We start from the raw sequence: 23,629 nt of genomic DNA on the forward strand, positions 1-23,629 counted from the left end.
ACGCCGGGATCATGCCCTGAGCCGAAGGCAGACGCTTAAGGACTGCGCTACCCAGGCGCCCCAGGTGCTCAGTATTATAAGTGTAATTTGAGGGGTGCCTGGCTGGCTCAGTCAGAAGAGCATGGACTTCTTGATCTCGGGGTTGTGAGTTTTTTTTGTTGTTGTTTTTAAGATTTATTTATTTGACACACATGGAAAGAGAGACAGCACAAGCAGGGGAGCAGCAGGCAGAGTGAGAGGGAGAAGCAGGCTTCCTGCTGAGCAGAGAGCCCGACCCCAAGACCCTGGGATCATGACCTGAGCCGAAGGTGGACACTCAGCCGACTGAGCCACCCAGGCGCCCCGTCGGCGCTGTGAGTTTGAGATCCCTGTGGGGTGTAGCGATCACTTAAATAAAAATATATAAATAAATAAATGTAACTTGGAACTTAATTTATGACATTCAGATAAAGCTAGCGGACTTAGATGGTTTTGGTTTTTCGGCCTTTTTATAATTGTCAGTTCTGTGATGTTACATGGGTTAAAAGGCCAAATCCCATTCTGTGTCATGTTGTTTCATCCCTGAGTTTCAAGCCAGTTGATAGACACTTTAGGTTCTGACGTAGCCCTCTGAGGAAAAACAAAACAAAGTCTAAGTAACAATGACGATGTTTCCACGTTTATATATTTCTCACTTAAGGAGTCAACAAACTCAGTTTTATCCTTTATCCTAACTCCCCCAAACATAAACACATCCGATGACAAAGCAGTTCTACATCCGATCTGTCCTTTTGTTGGATCTTTTTTTTTTAAGATTTTATTTATTTGACAGAGAGGGAGAGAGAGAGAGAGAGCACAAGCTGAAGGAGGAGCAGAAGGAGAGGGAGAAGCAGGCTCCCCGCTGAGTAGAGAGCCCGCAGGGGACTCAATCCCAGGACCCTGGGATCATGACCTGAGCCAAAGGCAGACACTTCACTGACTGAGCCACCCAGGTGCTCCCTTTTACCAGATCTTCAAAAGAACCCTGAGGGATAGATGTGGCATGTGTAGTATAGATATTTAATAGATAGTCCCTGAAACTAATTCGGTGACTATTTATTGAACCACTACTGTTTGCCAGGCACTATTTTAGATAATGACCGTTCGGCGGCAAATAAACCACGCAAGGATCCTGCCAAAAACGTTTAAGCGACATGCCCGAACACATAGGAAGTAAATCCAAACCTTTTGGCCGGTGTACTGTGTCATCAGTCTCATATTAAGTTGGAAAAGTGAAGCGTAGGTAACTTATGTATCTTGATGCTGTCTCTTAGCATAAGTGGCATTTCTTGCGTGGTCTCGTTCAACCACGCCTCATCAGCATTTGCGCCCGTGTATTCTGGCTTCTGGTCTTCCACTAGATGAACTATTTCTTTCTATCTAGCTATCTAGCAATCTATTTATTACTTTTGGACAGGAAATAGGATTTATTGATGGGTGTGAACAAGGAGGGGGCAGTGCTGAAGTTCTTGTGAGTGCAGGGCACGCCTTCTGTTCGGAGGGCCACCATTAGTGATGTATTGGACCCCAAGGCCACCTGGGATGAGCTTTTCAGCCGCCATGCCTTTAAATCCATTCACAATAAGCCCAGTAAAACCCTACTTCTTGAAGATGTGGATCTTCCTGCGGTCAGGGAACTGGGACTTGGCCCTGCTTAGAGCCTCAGCCACATGCTTCCTGGTAGCTCAGTCACATGTCTGCAGGTTAGTACAGATGCACATGATGACCTGGCCGGTGTGGACCCTGGCCACTGTGCCCTGAGGCTCTCCAAAGGCACCTGCATACCTGTCTGGGGCCTAGATTGGGGACAGCATGAGGTCAGACATGAATGTCCACTATCTCCAAGGTCCCTTAAGGCAACTCATACAGGCAACAGGCTGCATATATTACCAGGGAGGGTACTGTTTGCAGCCATTGCACACTGGGCCCCACGGGGAAAGAGCACATTCAGCTTAATTGGCTGCAGATAGATGAACCATTTTATACTCCTATCCGAAGCCAGTTTCTTCCTGTATGCAGTCCTTCTCTCCTACTTAAGAACATGGATCCAGTCAAACTCTCCTGCCCGATCGATTATCTACTGTGTATAAGCAAGGTTATAAAAAAGCATAGTAGGGGCACCTGGGTGGCTCAGTTGGTTAAGCGTCTGACTCTTGGTTTAGGCTCAGGTCATGATCTCAGGGTTGTGGAATCGAGCCCCACGTTGGGCTCTCTGCTCAGCAGGGAGTCTGCTTCTCCCTTTCCCTCTGCCTGCTGCTCCCTCTGCTTGTGCACGCTCTCTCTCTGCCAAATAAATAAATAAAATCTTTTTTAAAAATAAAGATAAGTTCAAATATTCAGAGGATTTGTCAAGAGAAACAAAAAAACCCCAAAAACTTGTTCTGTTTTTCTCCAAAAGGTAGAACCATAACCAATGGTTAGAAACATCCAGCATGGGGGGCGCCTGGGTGGCTCAGTCGGTTAAGCATCTGCCTTCAGCTCAGGTCATGCTTTCAGGGTCCTGGGATCAAGCCCCACATCCGGCTACCTGCGCAGCAAGGAGCCTACTTCTCCCTTTCTCTCTGCCTCTCCCCATCACTCGTACTCTCTCTCTCCCTCACTGTCTCAAGTAAGTGAAATCTTTTTTTAAAGATTTTATTTATTTGAGAGAGAGAGAGTGAGAGAGAGAGAAAGAGACAGAGCACGAGAGTGGGGTGAAGGGCAGAGGGAGAAGCAGACTCCCCTCTGAGCAGGGAGCCCGCTGTGGGACTCGATCCTGGGACTCTAGGATCATGACCAGAGCCGAAGGCAGATGCTTAACCGACTGAGGCACCCAGGCACCCCTCAAATAAATAACATCTTTAAAAAAGAAAAGAAAAGAAAAGAAACAAAAAGAAAGGAAAAAAAAAGAAGAAAAGAAAAGAAAGAAAAGAAAAGAGATTCAGCATGGGGTGCCTGGGTGGCTCAGTCGGTTAAGCGTCTGACCTTGGCTCCGGTCATGAGTCCTGGGATCGAGCCCCACGTTGGGCTCCCTGCTCAGAGGGGAGTCTGCTTCTCCCTCTCCCTCTGCTCCTCTGCATTCCCCACCCCCACTCGTGCTCTCTCCCTCACTCTCCAATAAAATCTTTAAAAAACAAACAGAACAACATCTACCATGATATTTGTACAAATAATTTCAATTTCTCCAATATAATAGATGCTACATTTTTTCAAAATAAGAAAGGAGATATGGGGGTGCCTGGCTGGCTCCCTTGGTTGAGCATGTGACTCTTGATCTCGGGGTCATGAGTTCAAGCCCCACATGGGGCCTAGGCTCTACTAAAAAGTAAATAAGAAAAAAGGAGATATGTCTTTTTAAAAATGTTGTGCTCTTGGACGTCTCAAGGAAGTCGAATATTCATGATATATCCTCTGTGCTGGCAACTGACGCACTCGTGCTATCGGAAATAAATCTCAAGTCAACTAACTGGTTTGGGAAGGAAACGGCCTTTAGTTCCTCAGCTATATGTAAGCTCTACATCAGTGATTTTCAGGAGGTGTGAGAAAGTCCCACAAGGTAGACGTACCAGAATGCCCTAGGATTCTGATAGTCCACTGTAGGGAAACAGTCTTCCTCAGCTCCCAAATGAATCACTGCAGAACAGATCTGGGTAACTGATGGAAGCACAGTGTGTGCTGGGACAAGGGAAGAACAGTTGAAGACTATATGAGCTAGCCCGCGCGACATTGCCTGAGTATTTGGAAATACAAACAACCATATGAAATTCTAGGCTGCATCCAAATTGAAAAATACTTCCATTTTAAGATTTCGTTTATTTATTTATTTATTTGACAGAGTGAGAGAGTTCAAGCAGGGGGAGCAGCAGAGGGAGAGGGAGAAACAGACTTTCTGATGAGCAGGGAGCCCGATTTGGGGGCTCAGTCCCAGGACCCCGGGATCATGACCTGAGCTGAAGGTAGATGTTTATTCAACTGAGCCACCCAGGGGTCCCAAATTGGTACAAACTTCCAAATAGAGATGGTTTCAATGACTGTTCAGCATAAATGTTTCAGGATAAAACCCACATAATACTTTATATCCGTATCTTATCACATGCTCCTCTAAGAAATGGTAAGGTAATACAATTGAAAATAAAAATTTTAACTGATCTGTATTTATCAGTATACAGGATTCTAACGGTGGAGCTCAAACCCAAGATGATAAGTAAGTTTTCAAATAAAGCACACAGTCTCATTAACTTTCATTCACTGGGGATTGCTGTGACTAGAGCAGACGCCAACAGGACAGGTGCAGGAAACCTACTGAAAGGAAACATCGGGGCACTTCACTCTTAAGGCATTACCATTCTTGTGACAGACTCAACCTGCCATCATTTACGGGAAGTCCAACGAAAGCTTCAGAGTCATCAGGGATTATTGGGGTACACGCTTGAGAAACCAGGGCAAAGTCTCCTTTGTTGCATCTCTAAGCGCCCCAGACTGCTGGTGAGCACTGATGGTTATATAAATTCCAGGAAAAGCTCTCTGCTAGATTCTTTGTCCTACTGACCAAATTCTTCTAAGTACTGACCCAACTCCCAAGTTCAGAATTTGCAGAGTTTATAGGAAGGTAGTACTCTTTTTCCAAAGAAATTGTGTATTATTCATGTCATTATGGAACAGATACAAGGCTAGAAGCAGACCCTATCCTGAGAGTGTAGTAATTCTTCCAGAAGTCTCAAGGTTTTGAGTTCCTGATTCTTGCATTGACCCAGGAACTTTCTTTCTTTACTTTTTTTTTTTTTTAAGATTTTTATTTATTTATTTGACAGAGATAGAGACAGCCAGAGAGAGAGGGAACACAAGCAGGGGGAGTGGGAGAGGCAGAAGCAGGCTCATAGTGGAAGAGCCTGATGTGGGGCTCGATCCCATAGCGCCGGGATCACGCCCTGAGCCGAAGGCAGACGCTTAACCGCTGTGCCACCCAGGCGCCCCAACCCAGGAACTTTCTGAAACAGAATGTACTTTCTACCATCACCGTCTCTGGCATCTTCCCCTCCAAGTCTACTGCAGTATTTTTCCCAAAGTGACTCCAGACTAATTTTTTTTCTTCCACTGCTCCACCCAAACTGCTCTTGTCAAGGTCACCAATGACATCTGTGGTGCTCCAACAGTCAATCCTCTTGCCTCATCTTAACCTCTCAGCAGCATTTCACAGTTGATCTCATCGATCACTCCCTCCTCCTTCAGTTTCTTCCTCTGACTTCTGGGACACTATCCTCTCTGGGTGTTCCTTCTCCCTAACTCGTTTGTTCCTTCAGTTGCTTTGCAAGTTCCTGACTTCTGAGACCTCTTTCTGAAGTGTCAAAGTGCCCCAGGGTTTTCCTGGTGTGTTTTTTTTTTTTTTTTCCCTTGGTGATGTCATCCAGTTTCAGACTAAACTCCATTCATATGCTGACAACTCCCAAACTCTCTCTTTCCCTCTGTCTTGCTTGCGGTCTCTCTCTCCCCCTCTCTCACACACACAGCTGCACAGACGCAATATACATAGATACAATATAACTCCTAAATAATACATAAAAATATAGATCTTCAGAACTGCTTCCTGACCTCATATCCAGCAGCCTGCCTAAAGTCTCCAACTGAACATGTAATACCTTAAACTGAACACACTTAAAACTGAGCTCTTAATTCTCCTCTATAAAACTATTCTAGCCAGTGCTCCCTTACTCAGTTGATTGCAACTGTATCTTTCTAGTTGCTCAGGTCAAAAACCTCAGTCTCATCTTTGACTCCTCTTTTTATCAACTCTGTGTTCAATCCATCAGCAAGGCCCTCTGGATTTACCTTCAAAATATATCCAGGATCCCTTAGCCAGTGAAGCCACCCCTATCTTTCTCTTAGGTTACCAAAAGAGCCTCCTCATGGGCTCCTGCTTCTAGCCTTATTTGTCTCTTCTCCCCCTCCCACCACCACCCCGGCACCCTCCTCCCCAAACCAGTTAAGCTTCATGAGAACAGAGATCTGACTGCTTTCTTCAGTGATAGAATATCCTAAGTACTTGGCACAAAGTTGATGCTCAAAAGTTATTTGTTAAATAAAGTAATAAAGATCTTGACTTTATAGAAGTCTTTTTGAGGTCTATACAGGTCATTTAAACCATGATGCCAGAATGATAAATCTACAGGTTTCATATAATCTGCACAATTATCAGGATAGAATCTTATAGGGATGACCATTTGTACTCTGGCAAGACAAATGGGTTGTTCCAGGAATTTTTTATTTTCATAGATACGTTTCAGTTTTTTTTAAGAAACATACTATTGGCTACAAAGATTTGTTCTTTGAACTCCAATACTTCTGAAACCCTAAATTTTTGAGTTTTGCCTCGAAGGGGAAGACTATTACAGCATGTGGGAGTGCTTCACCGCTGCCAAAAATATTTTGAAGAACTTCCCATATTACTAAAGTCTCTAAAAGAGCTTATTTATCCTTTTACCAGGAAAAGGTTATTACGGTTATTGTTTTAAATTCCCTCCTATGCTAGAATTTGGCACGAAAAGCTGTCCTTTCCTGGAACAATGGCTAGAAATCTTCAGTATTTCTACATTGTTTAGAAAAGCTGCACACCATCTCCACTGAACGCCAAAAAAATAAGCCCAAGGGGCCTAGCACATACTGCTAGATTCTGCCCTGGCTGTCTAAAGGATCTTCGTATAATTGAAGGTTCTGGTTAACATCCAATCTCTCAGGGAACACAAAATGGTACAAATTAATTCAGAAGTACAGTTGAAAAAGAAAGAAAAACTACAGGAACAATGGATTGATCGTGGAATTCTCTAGTCCTACGCTGACAAAATGAAACCAGTCCTCGGACTACATACAAAGCATTTTTACTCCAAGGGTAGATCATGAGATTGTTGTAGTTCAGAATCTGCTTATTTGAACATGGCCCTCTGCACATTTAAAGTCCACCTATTTAATACTGTTTGGGCTTTTTGGCTTAGGAAGTTGGAAAATGTTTTGAGGCCAACATAGGATGGGAGAGGAGTTTCCTGAATTTCTGTTCAACTGTTTTGCAAATGTGTGCCATTGGTCATAAGGCAGAGGTGAACAGTGCAAAGTACCACCCACTCTAAAGAAAATACAAATTGAAAATATTTTGTACCCAAAAAAAAAAGGACGTGCTTTTAGTGTTAAGTGTAACAGTTAAACGTGTGAAATAAGAATGGTTTTATAAATAAAAACAAATTCTAGGAATTAGAATTGTTAAATAGATCCTCTACATCTGTACAAAGTGAAAGAAGGATTGTGCAATCATTCTCTAAATTTCAACTCCCTGGCTCCTAAAGGCATAATGTTTTGTCTGCGTTATTAGGATAATCTATCCTAATTCCCAATAAAATGAATAGTTTCATACTACTTAATTTTGGTTGTGCAGACAAAAAGCAACAGTATTTTCAAAACAATTATTTTCATAAACTCTCAATACCAAAAAATATACACTATTGTGCTTTATAGAATATTGAGGTAGAGTATAAAAAATTAAAATTCCATGCAGTGCTTTTAGTCATATTGAAACTAAGACAAAATTTGGGATCTAACAGCCACTCCTCAGATGTTTCTTTCATCTGGAAGCGATCAAATCCTGGTCCGTTCCCTCGAAAATATATTTTTTAAACTTTTCATCCTATCATTATGAGCTTAACTCCCCTATTACTGAAACAGATAACCAACCCCCTGTAATTATACATAGTAAGGGGGGAGAAAAAAACCTACTGTAGCTGCAACACCAAAAGACTTGAGCCAGAAAAGGCTGGCTGATTATGAACTCACGCTGCTGTGAAGAAAAACAAAACTTAGGAAAAAAACAAAACACCCCACATTAAACAAAAATACCTTGCACAAAAAGCAATGCTGGAAGACAAATAAAGCAGCATTACTCCTGAATTTCCTGGCTTTGTTGATTCCAGCCGCAAAGTTAACATTAAATTGCCAACATTCACATTTAAATATTCCCTTGAAATCAGAAAAACAATAGCTTTCAGGATTTGAAATGACACTGGAAGGCACATAATATTTTATTGAGTCAATCTGCTATTTACATACTCATAGGGGGCTTAAAAAAGAAGTTAAATGGAAGATGTTCTCAACAGACAGAAATAAAATATTCCAATCTATTGTTCCAGTTTATGGCTCAGACAGAAATAATGGGCTATAAACCCTATCAGAAACCAGTTGCGCAGTGCGTGCCTCGCAGCCAGCCAATGAATAGCAATGTCTCGGTTCTCCTAGCGGTGACAGCACTTCAAAGACACTTTTCTTTATTAAAGAGCCCGACCTCTCGGTTACGCTGCTGCTCTGCACCTTTGTCGGGTCTCCCAGCTTTCGAAGCTTGGCACTTTTCTATTTGCAGAGCTCCACTACGGTGCGAGGCAGTGGCATCCAAGCCCATCTGCGGTCCCTACCGCACAAGGCTGCAGAAAGCGCCTTCATTCTCAGGGCGAACTACGGCTTCCCACGGTGGCGTTCGGGGCACGGCCAAATAAAATGCTCTCCTGTCGCAGAGAGAGGGTGGGGGTGAGAAGCCCCGCGTCGGAAAGGCTCAGAGGGCAGAAGGGATTTGGGACTGTGCGCACGCCCCTCGGGGGCCGGTGGGGTCACACGCCGCGCACACTTAGCGCGGCTCTGGGGCGGCGGCGCCCGAACCCAGAGGCGAAGAACAAAGGAGACGCGCTCGCCTTCGCGGCTGGGGGCCGCCCGGGTGCCGTCGCCAGCCCCGCCCCCCGCCGGCCGCGGCGGCGCGCGCCCCACCCCTGCCGCCCTGCCCCCTCGGCCCCGCGAAATGGCGGCCGCGCCACAAAATGGCAGCCGCGCCAGGCCAAGAGCTAGCGCAGGCGGAGAAATAAAAGGCGCCGCGGACCCCTCCCCCCCCGCAGCACGCCAATGCCCTCCTGGGCTTCCCCGGGGTGGCCGTCCGGGCGACCCTTCCTGGGCACCGGCGCACCTTCGCGCCCCACGCTGCCGCCCCGGCCTTCCCTCGCCGCGCCGGCCGCTTCTCGAGTCTGCAAACGAGGCGGCGCCTTTGTGCTTCCAAACGTGCCCCACTGCCGGACGCTCTCACTTAAGGGTACAAAAACCGAGAACTGAGCGTCGCACAGCAGACGGGGGACCCCTGCTCGCCCAGGACGCTTCCCGGGCTGGCGCGGGGAGGGAGCAGCCCTTTCCTAGGGTCTCCACACCCTCAGCTTTAGCTCTTGGCCACCAAAGTGAAGACAGGAAAGGGGAATCAAAGGACATCCCCCCAAACGGGGAAATTAAGGAAATGGGTTAAGGCGCCCCAGAGCAGTACTTCGGCAGCCGCGTAGAATCCCAATGCGGAGCCCACACTCGAGAGCCAGAGAAGAGCCACGGGCGGCCCACGAGTGCGCGGGCAGCTCCAGAGGGCGGATGTCGTCTTTCACTCCACGCAAACCTCCAGTGAGCGTTTTAGGTTTTCATCGCTCCCCCTGCCCTCTCCCTTCTCCCCGTGGTCAAGGGCCTTGGGGCTAGGCAAAGGCAGAGGAAGGAGAGGCTGCTGCAGTCCCCATGCTTTTCCCCCCGGCGTGAGGGTCTCGGTGGTCTTGGGCTTTCTTTGGCCATGGCGTGATGGATGGACGCGGGGCGGTGGCGGTGTGTTTTGGATGTTTCGCTTTCTGTCAAACGCTTGCTTCCCTGCGCTCCCCATCCCCCAGCTTCCCTCGGCCTCCGTCTTTCCAGAAACTTCTCAGGGAAACGGCAAAAAAAGCCGCAGGCTCAGCCACCACCTCCCTCCCGGAGCATGCGCGCCGGATTGGGCGGCAAGTTCGGCGCGCGCGTGTGCAAGTGTGAGAGTGGGACGTGCGCGCGCGCCGTGCGGGGCGGGGCGGTTCGCTCTCACAATGAAGGGAACAGGTTTTTCTCCCCTCCCCCCACGTTCCGTCGTTGCGCCAGCGCGTTGGGGCAACTCCCCTGGCCTTTGGAGGGGGGAGGGGCAGAGCCGAAGCGCTCGAATCGTTGCTCCGTGCGCCTGCGCAGCAGGTCGTCTCTGCCGAACTCTGTTCTCCGCGCTGCTTGCGGTAGCGTCTTTGATATGAAGTGCGTCTGAGCATCTCGGTTGTGCCCTACTCACTGTTTGCTCAGCTGCCACTCGGGGGAACTGTAGCCTCTTGAGGGGTTTCCTCGAGCTTAGCCTTCCCATTGTGCTGAAGGGATGAGATCGGGCTGTGTCTGGTGGGCTCCCTTCCACTCCTGCGTGCGCCATGTTTGGTCGGGCTCCTGACTGGATCGGGTGCCTGCAGTGTGGTGGAGCCTTCTCCAAACGGGTGGGGGGATGGGGAGACAGCCCTGGCCGCAGGACCGGGAGGTGGCCTGGCTGGCTTCTGTCAGGCGCTGCCTGCAGTTTTGGTCACTAAGCCAAAAGAAAGGTGTCCTTTATTTGGAACGCTGCCCCGGGTCGCCGAGGCAAGCCTCTGCTGGGGCTGGCGGGGCTGGCCGCTAGGTTTGTGCTCGGTGTGCGGCTGCGGACAAAGAAAGGTCCTGGGCGTACCGCGTGGTCTCCCTGGGCTGACTTGAGCTTGGAGAATGGTAACCATAGCAACAGCCTTTACTCTTTCTCAAGGTGCCTTTGGTTTTATTTTCCTTTCCTCTTCCCTTAGGAGTTTGGGGGAAATTACTGCCAGGGTTGTGGGTTCTTTAAAAAGCCACCGCCCCTCCCCCCCCCAGCTCTTTTAACTTGCCTTGTAATCCACTTCCATGCAAGCCCGGTTCTGAAATCCAGCAGGTTAAGGTTAAGTAAGGTTCCCTTGGCAGCGCATGGAGGTCTGCCACGTCTCCAGTGCGAGCTTTGTTTCCTTGCCCCCTTCCTTTTGAAGGACCTTCGTTTCGCTGGTGGAGGAATTGCCTTCCTATATTCGTTTAGCGTGTAATGTACCTTCAGATCCTTCCTGATGTAAGGTTTAAAAGAGGGAGCTTGTTCGCGAACAAGGCACCTTGGGGGTTCCTAAAGACTGACGTGGCACTTGCAGCTTGACATTTTATGGTCGAGAGCCACATTTCGGCTCTGAAGTTGTTGGGCAGTGCTAACTTGCCCGCAGGTGCGAGTACACCATTGACCACGCAGAGTCTGAGGTCAGGTCGGGTCAAGGCTCTGGGCGGAGCCACGCAGTGGGTCCTAAGGAAGGGAGATCTTTCTTCCTGGTGGGAATTTTGAGTTGGTGCCAGATTCCTGACAGGAGCTCTTAGTATATAAAAAGCTGTCTAGAGGCTGTTGAAGCACTACCAAGCAATAGAATTCTCCCCCTGCTAACAAGACTATGATTTGAAGGTTGGAAACGACCAGATCAACTGTCCCTTAGAATTTTGGTTAGAGATTCTGTCCTAACAAATTATGGTTAATGAGTGTCTTCAAAGTCAAAATCCCTAAAGTAAGGATAGCACCACTAAATAAAGGGAAGAAAATTTTGTGTTCATTATGTTTTATGATTAAAAAAAAAAAAAAAAAAAACCTGTACACCCAGAATGAGTCTTGAACTCACAACTCCAAGATCAAGAGTTGCATGCTCTACCCACTGAGCCAGACGGGCATGCCAGATTTTTTTTAAGCTGTACATTTATTTGTATGTTTTATAATTTTATTTAATTTAAAGATTTTATTTACTTATTTGTCAGAGGGAGAGCACAAGCAGGGGGAGCGGCAGGCAGAGGGAGAAGCAAGCGCCAAGCTGAGCAGGGACCCGGATGTGGGACTTGACACCAGGACCCTGGGATCATGACCTGAGCCGAAGGCAGACACTTAACCAACTGAGCCACCCAGGCGTCCCTATTTGTGTGTTTTATAATTTTAAGTAGGCATAAAAACAAAGTTCTTACGTGCAGTGTAATAATTAGAATCTCTGGAAACTGATCTTGAGGGGTACAATATATTTATGTTGAAAATTGTGAAAGACGACAGTATCGTGGTTTGAAGCCATTTTGAGTGAATTTTTTAAGTGAAAGATTTATGCTTATGTGTGTGTTTAAATTATCTGGTGTTGTGGGGAAAACACAGACCCCTTTTATTAGTTCATCCCACCATGACCCTTCACCAGCTAACAGTATTCACTGAAATCTTTAGTTATGACTCTTAATGGTTCTGTTTTCTTAGAGAAATCATTTTAAGTTAATCTAGCATCCTCAAAAGGAGTTATCTGAGGCATTTTTTTTTCAGCCAAAGTATCTTCCAAATAAAAGTGTAAGCGATAGTTCTCATGACTTTTGTAGTATATGGCCTGAAAAAATTCAATGAGCTCCTCTATCAAAATACTGAAATTTAACTTTTTAAAGCCTTAAAAGTAATTCCAGTACTTAATTCAGAAAAGCATCATGACCTATATAGTCTTTAACTAGTGTGGTTTTATTTTTAAGCCAAAGGTTTCAAGTGTCTAATTATGGAATATTATATAAAATTAACAATTATTACCATCCTGAAGATTATCGAGGCAGTGATGTGATTAAAAGAGCCATTACTATTAAATAGCAATTAATGAATTAAGATGGACACAGTTTTAAAAATGTATTTCAAATGATTACATAAATAACTTTTTTAAAAATTTTCTATTTCAGACTAGAGCCAGGGAGCTTAAGACCCTGAGTCTGCTGAATATTTCAATACATATGTAACAAGTTACTAAACACATTTTATTTGGTATTAATGTTTTTGAGATTCCATCAATTACACGTTGACAGTGTTCTCTGAATTAGTCAATAGCCTTATTTATTTATATTCTGCTTACTTCCTGATGTTTAAAAGTTACAATCTATACATGGGGTGTTTTGGTTAATGTGTATCACTTCTAGTGAAGAGGTTAAGTTTTTTCTCACATGAGGATTAACAATAGAGGTTTAAAAGGTTGAATGAAATATCTGAATTAACGTAGTGAATAACATTTTGTTCACATGGGATCTCTTAACATAAATATGTTGATTTAGTATAGTCCAGCATCAACGTTTCAGAGGAACCTTTAAAGTAGCCCAGATGCTGACTTCCAAAAGTCATTTTATTCTAACTTTTTTCTAATTATAAAAACAATATATGTGAACCAAAGAAAATATAGATGGAAATTTTTTAGAAAATACAGATGAATAAAACTTTTTTAAAAATTTTAAATTTCAGGAGAGGTGGGTGGGGGAATAGGTGATGAGCACTCAGTAATGCGTTGAATCACTATATTGTACACCTGAAATTTACACTGTATGTGAACTTTACTAGAATTAAAAAAATAGAAAAGAATTAAATTCCACCACATTGGCACAGCTGTGATTAAGGTATTTGCAAATATCCTTCTAGTCCATTTTTTTTCTAATGCCATAAACATTAATAAATTGTATTCATAATTCTGAATATTAGGTACATTAGCAGTATTTCCTCATAGAGGTAAAAAATTAAGCAACTTTTCAAGGAAATGGTAGAAACGTAAGAATTGGTTTGTTTGTTTTTTTTTGAGAAAAAATATCAGCCATTACATTCATTTCTGGAATACTAAAAACAATATGGGATAAATTATTTAGCTTACTTAGAGGGTTGAATAGTAAAATAGACTATGAAATGTTAGCTTGCTGAAAGTATGATTTAGAGGACTAGCTGGCTAATGTTCAACTGATTGAAGTTCTGATAATTTATGTATATGTAATTCCACCAGACTGTGCCTTCTATATCAAAATAAATCTGTTAATGGACTGGTGGTTTCTCTTTCACCAGTTGACCCGCAAAAACAAAATGTCAAACACTCTTTGAGAATAATATAGCAGTGTTGTCTGTTTTATTTTCTACTGTTCTGAAAAAAAATGATTCTAATAATAGAAGGAATTGTCAAGTAGGCTTTGATCATTTTAGACCTAGTTAATGTATTTTTATATGATGCCTTTAGGAACAAGTGCTTATATTTTAAGTGTATGTTTTGTCATGAAATAGTTTAATTTTAATAGCTTGGGACTAGATTTGTAACCAAATTCTTGTTAAATATCTGGTAACGATTCTGTCCTCCTGTTTAAATGTTGATATTAATTTATCTGCTCTATTGGCTAGGTTAGCATTCAAAGCCGGAGTTTGAGGCTCAAATGCTTTCCCCAACTGGGCTTCCATTACGCATGACTGAACTCTTTGAGCACGTCGTCTAGCATGCTAAATACAGGAGCTCCTCACAGTGTGAAAATAAGACCTGATTAAAAACACATCTATTTTAATTCCCTTTTGCAAATGGCTCTGCTTTTAATGTTACCTTTCTGAATTATCAATAATAGTCAAATGAGAAAAGTCACTTCACCGTCCATTTATCATAGAAGAAAGGAGAGATCCCACCCTACTTTTGTTCTTTATCAATGAGCTTCAATTAAAATTGTTAAAATAAATTTAAAAATCAGAATAACAGAGTGGGTTGCCTTGCTACTGAAAACATACAAAGATAAATGCTGATGCAGAAATTCTGCCTTTGTAAATATTTGTACCAAAGACAGAAATAGAGAAAAGCTTTCCTAGTGTTTTCTGATACATTACCAATAAAAATGAAAGGCATTGAAAAAATCAAACACTTGATTTGGGGCTGTGCAAAGGGCATGTACTTATCAGTTTTGCTGTTATTAAGAGCTTTGCAATAGAAAAAGCAAAAACAAGGAACTGTATACTTAATATGTAATCACTGCATTTTGATTTGACTATTGGACCTATGTGGCTGTATAACCCTGAAAATTGATATGTTCTTAATTTCAGCTGATGCTTTTGATATTAATATGAAATTAGTGGTCAACTTAATAGCATGATATTTTTATGGTGTGTTACTTCCAAATCCTTTTACGTATATTATCTTCTTTGATACTTCTAGCAACCTTTTTGGTAGAAAAAACATATTTCATTTTGCAGATAAAGATACTGAGACTTTGAGGATTTAATTGATTTGCCTAGGTCATATAGCCAGTGACAAAATTGGAACTAGAATTTTTAACTCTTAACCCAGTAACCCAGGGTTACTTGCATTATACATAATGTCTCTCATTCATAGCATCAGTGTTGTTTTTTGGTTGTTGTTGTTGTGGGTTTTTTTTTTTTTTTAAGATTTTATTTATTTATTTGACAGAGAGCCAGCAAGAGAGGGTACACAGGTAGGGCAAGTGGGAGAGGAAGAAGCAGGCTCCCATCAGAGGAGCCTGACGTGGGGCTCGATCCCAGGACTCCGGGACCACTCCCTGAGCCGAAGGCAGACGCTTCACGACTGAGCCACCCAGGAGCCCCTATTTTGTTTTTTGTTTTTTTTAGTGTAATACAGAGTTCATGGCCAAGTAGTGTTTGTTATGCTGAAAGAATCAGTAAGGAACACGGACAATACTTTTAACCTGCAACTATTAAGTTTAGTAAAGATGGATAAAATTTCTTCCTGAATTGCTCATTTGAACCCAACATCTATTTGTGAGCTCTTTTTCCTTTAAATGAATCTGTTCAATTGAAGTTAGTGTCCTATTTTTTTTTTCTTTGCATCATAGAAACACATTAAGAATTTGAACAGATAATTGAAATTTTTTTTACTCATTAAATCTATTTTGGCTGATGTCTGTTGACATTTTATAAACAGAATTCTCTTGAGAAATATATATCAGATTTTTAAAAACCCAAGAAACTGAATGAATGAATGAATGAATAAAATGAATACTCTGGTTGCTATTTTTGGTGCCGAACAGGTAGTTTGACAACACTTCAAGAGAATCTGAGTATAAGGTGCTATCAAATGATGTGTGATTTTACTAGCCTTTATATTGTTAAAGAGTGACTGTTTCTCGGTTGTTTGGTACACCTCTGGCAAGAGGAGAAATGATATTCTTAATTTGACATTTGCTCCTAATCTTTTTGACATTCTTTGATCTCTTTGGTCTTTGGGAGAACTTTAACTCAACTTTGCTTAACAATTTGTGTGTTGGTAATCTTCCACCAGGTTTCTCCTCCACTACTTCCCAAAGGTTGGGGACTTGAAGGTATTCGTAAAGTATTTGTAAATAACTTTGCCCATTTCAAATTAACTTACAAAAATTAAGTATCTATTCTGCTTTTTACATGGAAAAACAGCACTGCTGTAACAAGACCTTCAGGCTAACCTAAGAGAACTAGTTCAAAAAAAATTTTAGTTGGTAAACATGTTGCTTTAACTTTTACTTAATGCTCTCTCATTCTTGTGCCATGGAGAAAGTATTAGAAAAAATATCTTAATTGCTCCTTATTTTGTTCTGGTTTATCCTTTATTGTTCTGTGGGAGTCCTAGACAGGTACAAAATACCATATTCAATAATTACTCTAACTCTTCTAATGACTTTGCTTCTAAAAGGCTCCCCCCTTTTTTTTCCAGCCCTTGAATTTTTCCTCAGCATGATTTTAACTGAAGTCTGCATGCAAGGTGAGATATGCCCTTTACTTCTGTAACTGCAAGACAGTATTTTGTGAATCCTCTTCTTTGTCAGTTGCCCCTCTTAATGCAATTGAGCTGAATCTCTTCGGGTTCTTCATGGTGACACTTTGGTCTTTCCCAACAGGTTTCAGCCAATTCAGAGCCTATCAAGTTTTAAATGAGTAATTTACATCCTATTTTAAAATGTGTTTCAAATTGTGGTTGCTTATATTGAAATTCATGCTTCATGGAAAAATACATGTCAGTTCAGCATTAACTGTAGCCTATATAGTTCATGAGTTTAGGTTAATAGTGTGCTCTGATACTCCTTAAGTGATAGTTGTCTTGACAAAGAAATGTCCAAATGTAAATGGCTAATCCTACATCTCAATGTGGTTTGATTTGCTTTTGCTGAGGAATCTATTCCACAATATTTTCAAGAACACAAATTTCCATTTCATTTAATGACTGATTTGCAGGAAGACAAGGTCATCCTCTGGGGTGGCAGTAAATACCTTAACTAAATTATCAATGAGTGCCACTATTGTAGTGAGGCTTTTCTGTTTCTAGCTTTTCTCTACCTCTCCTTTCTGTTTCTGACTCTTACTGAAGTTAAACAAACCAGTTAAATTACCTGGCTCAGAATCTAGAAGTTTTGGAAGTAATTTGTCAAAATTCCAAAAATCATTTCAAATGGAGGGTACGGTTAGCTCCTCAGCTAGCGCATTTTGTACTGTAATTGTTGCAACTGTGTAGGGCTGGGGCTTGCTTAGCCTCCTCAATGTCCTGAGGAGGGAAGAGAGATTATCTCAACTGATCAAGTTTATTAAATATTGTATGGACTATTTTTTTTTTAAGATTTTATTTTTTTATTTGGGATAGAGCACGAGCCAGGGGACAGAGGGAGAGAGAGAAGCAGGCTACCCACTGAGCAGGGATCCAGGCGTTGGGGCTGGACCCAGGGATCATGACCTCAGCCCAAGGCAGATGCTTAACTGACTAAGCCACCCAGGCGCCCCTATACTATGGACTGTTAAACCAAATACAAGAAAAGTTGATGTGACTCTCAGTTGGACACAATCATTAAGTTTATGTTAGATTATATGTTGAAAAACAACAGAAAAAACTACTTGGAGCCTTACTGCCTGTGGAACAAGAGAGACTATGCACAGATTGATTATGGCGTATTTTCCAATTCAAAATAGCATAGTTTGGTGATAAGTTGGCTGTATTTAAGGAGACTGTGAATGAGACCAAATATTTAAAATCTGCTGTTGACTTGAAATACCGCACCTTTGATATTTTATTTCTGTAGATAAAAATTGGAAAAGAAAATTGAGTTGCTTACTGTTCTAAACGGAATCGTTTTTCTGGACTCAATACAGTTTGTCTTGATTTTGTGGGTTTTCTCTGGGGCTCTGTAAACTGGCCTTTATATAAAAGTTCAGCTGTGGTCTTTAAAGGTCTTTAGGTCTGTTAAGGCCACAGGTCTGATCCGTTCCTCTGCTTAAATATTAAATTACAGTAAATCCTCTATACAAATCCTTTTTACAATATTAGACATGTAGCCGTCTCATTTCAGTTCTATTCCTGGTATACCGTAACGATCAACTAGGGTATCTTGCAAAACGTTTCGCAAGATCCTATATAAAATAGTTGCTTAACGTTACAAGCTAATTATTCTTGAGAGGGATGGGTTTCTGAAGCCGTCTTTGCTTCGCTGGGCAGTGAGAAGGGCGGCCTTGTTCTGACACTTTCCCAAGCAGGCGGGGATCCAAGTGCCCGGAAACGGCCAGCTCCTGGCCGAAGGGTGAGTAGGGGCGGGAGTCCTGGCTTCTCCTAGGAGAGGCACTGGCAGTCGCTTTGACACGCAGCCCCATCAAAACCAACAACCACTTTTCTCTCTTTTCTTCCTCCAGGCCGCCGCCTGGGACCCCCGCTTGAGGGGCTGGAGACCGTCCCCGTCTCTGCATGCTCAGCGCCTCAGGTCTGACTGAGCGCCCGCCCCGCGACCGGCTCCCTGCGCGCCTGCGCATCAGGATCGGGCGCGCGAGCGTCCCTTTCAGGCTCTGCGTTCCTCCCTCCCCGCGCGCCTGCGCGCCGGCTGGGAGGAACTCGGCGTCTCGGCCTCGGCGGGCGGGCGGACGCGCGCGTACCCGCGGCGAGGGAGGCGGGCCGCGCGCGCCGGTGGGAAGCGTCCGGCTGCCACAGCGCCAGCTCCGTCGTAGTCGCTGCCGCCCGGGTCCCGCTCGCCCCTCCTCCCCGCTCCCCCGCCCGCCGCCGCCCGGGCGCATGCGCCGCCGGAGCGCGAGGGTCGGCTTCGGGTGTGTGGTGGCGGCAGAGCGGAGCTGCGAGGCCCGAGAGTCAGAACCTGGGGGAGAGGGATGGTCTCTGCACGGGGGGGAGCCGGAGGAGCCGCCGCCGCTGCCGACGCCACCGCCGCAGCCGCCGCCGCCGCCGCCTCGGCGCCCGCCTCCCGGCGCTGACGGGCTCGTACGAAGCCGGCGAGGGAGAACCCGCACCAGCGGTCGCCGGCACACCGCCCAGCATGGTCCGGGAAACCAGGCATCTCTGGGTGGGCAACTTACCGGAGAATGTGCGGGAAGAGAAGATCATCGAGCATTTCAAACGGTGAGTGACACGCGGCCCGGGGCCGCGCTCTCCGCGGGCGCTGCTGCCCGCCCGGCCCGTTGCCGGCCCCTCCCCGTGCGCGGAACTGCTGAGGGGACCCGGGCCAGGCCCACGGACGGGTGCGGGGGGCGCGCGGCTGTCTGGCCGCCGCTCGGCCCGCGTCGCGGCGTTGGGCCTCGGGCCTCGGCGGAGCGGCCCGGCTGCCGCCCTCTCCTGCCCCAGCGAGGAGTAGGCTGTCTCTCGGCCTCCGCGGAGCCGGCGCCGGGAAGGTGCCCGCACGCCGGCGGGGCAGGAGTGGGGTCGCGTCCTTGCGCCCCGCCACCCCGGACCCCCATCCCGGCCAACTCCGGAGTCCCGTCGCAACTCCCGCTCCTCGCCCCGCCGACGCTTGGAAATGTCTAACCGAGAGAGGGGTTTGTGCGACGGGAGAGGTTTTACCCAGACACAAGTCTCGGTAGGTGGTGTAGGAGCAGCTCGGAACTGGGGAGACAACTGCGAGGTTCTAGGCACCTCTCACGAACGGCTTACAGATCTAGAAACTACAGGAAAATGGCAGGCTCACATTTTCTTTCTTTTTTTTTTTTTAATTAAAAAAATTTCTTTTCGGGGTTGGCTAGCGAGTATGGTGTCTGAAAATAAGTTGGTGCGCCTGTTTTGCCTCTTTCGCGTTCCTGCCGCCTTCAGCCCTTTGGGGTCCCTGGGGGGAGGAGGGTGGTGAGGACCGAGGGCTTTCAGTGGAAGACTCACCGCAGGTAGGACGGTGCCCAGCTGGCGTCGGAGCCGGAGAGCCTCGGCATCTCCGCCTCCGCGCCGGGTTAGCTCTGAGGGCCGCCTTTCGAGAGAACGGTGATTCCCTCCTGCCCAGAGTTCTTTAATCGGTCGTTAGAAGAATGCAAATCTAAGATGCAGCTTTTTTAAACTTCTCAGAATATTTTTTTGTCGGTGAAATGGGAGTCACTGCTGTTTTTCATCTTCTGCAGCAGCATTTAAGCGCTTGCTTTCTTTGTGGAATGTGTGTGTACCGTAACGGATAGAGTCCTCGGTATAAAATACTGAGAGTGATGATTTGCTTAAGCTTGGTGCAAATTGAGAAGGACTGTAGCAAATCTGTGATCGTCCTCGAAATTACTGCTTCTTCCGATATTCAAGACCCTGAAAGATTTTAAGTTTGGTTGACTCTTAATTCCTCTTACTATCTAGTGAGTGAAGGAAATTATGGAGCGCCCTTATTAGTGAGTCACCATGGGAAAAATAGATTGCGTCGCTTGCTCCTCAGCAGCTTGGATAGGGTAATGGAAGCAGAGGCAGCAGAACTCCACTCCGTCTTTTAAATGGAGGATCATTGATTCTGTTGGTGGTTGCTGTTACTGGGGTATTAAATCTTCACCGCTGGAGCGCGCGTCTGCGCGTGTCCGCGTGTGAAAAGGAGCCGGCAATAGTGAGGCCATTCATAACCTGCTAAAGCTGTCCTCGGCAGGGCTGGGGGAGGCGCGCTTCCAGGGACTCTCCCGGTGTTTACTACGTTGTGCTGAGAAACCAGGCAAGGGCAGGCAGGGAGCAAAAACTCGCCTCTATCCCCGGTGATAAAGGGGAGCGAGACCCTGGGCTCAGTTGGGAAGCAGATGGGAACTTTCCCTCCCTGGCGCTGCTCCACCCTTTACCTCCACCCACAGCCCCAGTATCTTCAGTGCTTTGGTGGGAAAGTCATTTAGGTGCAGATTATTGGAGCGGAAAAGCCACTTAGCTGTGCTCACTTTTAACTCCTTGTGGGCTTTCTCTGTAGGTCTCTGCCTGGGAAATTCATCTGTACCGACGTGCAAACACGTGCATTGCAGCATTCGCTTTGCTCCTCAGTGTTCTGTGGCCAGACGTGTCATTTCGCATTATGCACATTCCAGAGACATTGCATGCCTATTGCAGGGAGTTTGACTCCTCTCAAGATGAGGGGTGAGGGAAAGGAGAGAGGAGATCGTCCAAGGGAGTTTTGGGAGGTTTTTAAGGGGATGGTGCTGCGGTCCGGCTTGTGTGAATGACTTTCTAAAATGGCGGCCAGGACCCACTTTATGTGGGAATCAGCAGAGCAGATCTCAGAATGCACAGAGGGAGGAGGGGGCGGAGGATGCGAGCTGCCTTCGAAAGCGGAGATCTGGAGGAACGTTACTGTATTAAAGAGGGCTTAGTGGGCACATTGCTCACGACTGCGTTTAAAGGGGTATCTCACCTATTGCAGAGCACAAGCAGATGCTGCTGATAAAAGCAGATTATCTTAAAACTAAGCAGATCGTGTGTCCAAGAAACTCCTTTATTTTAAAAGCGATTTTTAAAAAAATTTGAACAAACATCCTTAGCCCTTTGAAAAGGCAGTGCATTCTTACGGTTTAAAGAGTGTGAAGGGTTTACAGAGAAAAATCTCCCCTTCACCCCTGACCTCGGGATTCCCAGTTCCCATCCCCACTTCCCACCCGATCCCCGGGACAGGTAATCTCTATTTATGGTTTCTTGTTTATTCTTAAGTATGTATAAGAAATGTTTTCGTTTTTCCAGCTGTGGAGGTAAATGGACCCTGTTTGGAGGAATTCAAAGCTTTTTATCCCTATTGTAGAAAATGTTTTGTAAAAGTGTGTGATTGCTACTGGGAGGAAAACGAAATGTGAGTAATTTAAGTGAAAGGGGTAAAAAGGTAGTTGTACCAGAATGATAGTTCTGCAAGAAAATATAAGGATATTCGCTTCTAGTGTTTTCTAGAAATCAAAATGAGAGAAACCCTCTAATACGTTTTACCAGCTTTTACCCTTTTCCCTAGCTGATTACAACATTAACTAATAACTGTTTTACAGGATTAAGAGGTGTATATTGGGAATACATTACATAAAACGTTTTCAAAATGATTATTCTTGTAATACTGATTAGGCTTTTGTAGTAAGTGTTTGGGTTGGTTTTTGTTTTGTTTTGTTTTTAAGATTTAACCAGTTTTGGGAGCAGAGCAGCTTAGAGGGCACATTTGTGTGTGTTTGGGGGCAGGGATCAGAACTAAGTCTTTTTTGTATTATTTATGTTTTGATCAGTATGTTTGGTGGAAAATAGATTGAGGGAAGGATGCTGATTTGGCTTTTTTCCCTCCGTACCAAAGAAAGACCCAATCTTTAAAATGTAATCCGAACATTTTCAAAATTTGGCTTTACCTTCTTGCAGTAAGAATACATTTGTTCTGTTCATTATCTTTACAGCTTTTAATATGCCGGCTGAAAAAAAATAAATGAGGACTATTTCTGAATCAGATTTTAGTTAACAAAGATCTATTGCAGGGACTGAATTTGCACAATAGAGAAAGTCCTTTCCTTTGTATGTTAGCTGGGTTGAAGGGGGAAGGGAGGAGTTACACAACAATTGGTTGCTGTCTTTTAGTTGTGAGAGAGAGAGGTGTGTGCAAAGACGAGTCCCTGAATTACAGTGAACGAATAGAGCCCTTTAAAGAATATAAAATTCTCTGTATCTTATTGGCCCATTTTAAGTAAATCACATATTCAGGTTCTTCTCATCCATCTTCAGTTTGAGAGAAGACTTTAAAGATTGTGCAAAGCTAGAGCAAGGTAGCAGCTTACGTAAAAATTTTGTCAAAGAATGAGACCCATTTAAAAATATATTGCTTTGCGGATTTTAAATGTCTTATTACAATGGTTGCCTGAGTTTAAATAGCTGGAATACATGTTACATGTTACATGTATTTGGATATCTTTACTTTGGGGACACAGTAAAAATATAGTGGAACAATTTCCTTGTCTTTAGTATTCTATAACTAGAGGTATTTTTAGACTTCAAACAAATTGACTCACCCTAGTCTTACATCATTGCTACATCGTTTCTTTTTTAGAGCCCAGCCAGTTTCTATGTAGAAACAGCTCTGGTTTTGAATGTTATTAATTTCGATATTTATTTTTGTGTTGGGCTTTTGTACATTTTAAAAAATAAAATTCAGTTATCTTGAGAAATAGCATTAAAAATTAATACAGAATGCTTGAAATGTTGTATTTTATTTCCTGAGGAGGATGCCTCTGGCAGATTAGAGGAAAACAGGGCTCAGTGCCAGGAAGAATGGTGGTGTTTGATTTGTGGAGGGCACCGTTTTCCAACTACCTTTCTTGTAGATTCTTGATTGCTCAGGCATTGTATTGTTTGGTGTGCTTATGAAGAGATTTCAGGCTTGATTTATGAGACACTTCTAATCCTGTGAGCACTCATGCTTGGGGAGATTTATATAGAAGTTATAAAGATAGTGGTAATGTGAAAGTTTTTCCAAATAGTCTTCTAAGTCTCACTTTCTCCTTACTTTGAAATTTTGCTTAAATTTAGAAAATGTTTGAAATAGTTCATGAAAACTAGTATATGCAATTGGAGATGATATATTTCTGTTTTTACTTATAAGAATCTGTGGTGTTTGAGCTGTAGTTAACTAGTCCACAGTATTTAGAGTAAGCGTTGTGGGCTGCAAATACCTTAGGACGTATATTTATTAAAATTGGGCTCCTGAATTTCCTTATTGGATGCTTTGTAATAAATGTTGTTCAGACCCTTGAAACAGACCTCTAGTAGCCTGCTGA

At 44.3% G+C, this 23,629-nt stretch overlaps 1 protein-coding gene, 1 long non-coding RNA gene and 1 other non-coding gene across 3 annotated transcripts in view; 1 reads left to right on the forward strand and 2 right to left on the reverse strand.

The window, feature by feature from the left end:
- Positions 1-1,851: 1,851 nt before the first annotated feature.
- On the reverse strand, positions 1,852-1,984 carry LOC121099853. Its single transcript, XR_005831594.1, has one exon. It is a non-coding gene; the product is annotated as a small nucleolar RNA SNORA70 (small nucleolar RNA).
- Positions 1,985-8,035: 6,051 nt separating this feature from the next.
- LOC103666623 lies at positions 8,036-11,472 on the reverse strand. Its single transcript, XR_005839041.1, has 2 exons — positions 8,984-11,472; positions 8,036-8,534 (listed from the first exon to the last, which is right to left on the reverse strand). It is a non-coding gene; the product is annotated as an uncharacterized LOC103666623 (long non-coding RNA).
- Positions 11,473-18,779: 7,307 nt separating this feature from the next.
- Positions 18,780-23,629, forward strand: part of SPEN (spen family transcriptional repressor) — an 89,235-nt gene continuing 84,385 nt past the window's right edge. Inside the window, 1 exon segment of the mRNA XM_040645824.1 lies at positions 18,780-19,031. Coding sequence (XP_040501758.1) covers positions 18,949-19,031 — 83 coding nt within the window. The 5' untranslated portion in view covers positions 18,780-18,948.

Source organism: Ursus maritimus, unplaced genomic scaffold, assembly GCF_017311325.1.
Source record: "Ursus maritimus isolate PB19 unplaced genomic scaffold, ASM1731132v1 scaffold_32, whole genome shotgun sequence".
Lineage (NCBI taxonomy): Eukaryota > Metazoa > Chordata > Mammalia > Carnivora > Ursidae > Ursus > Ursus maritimus.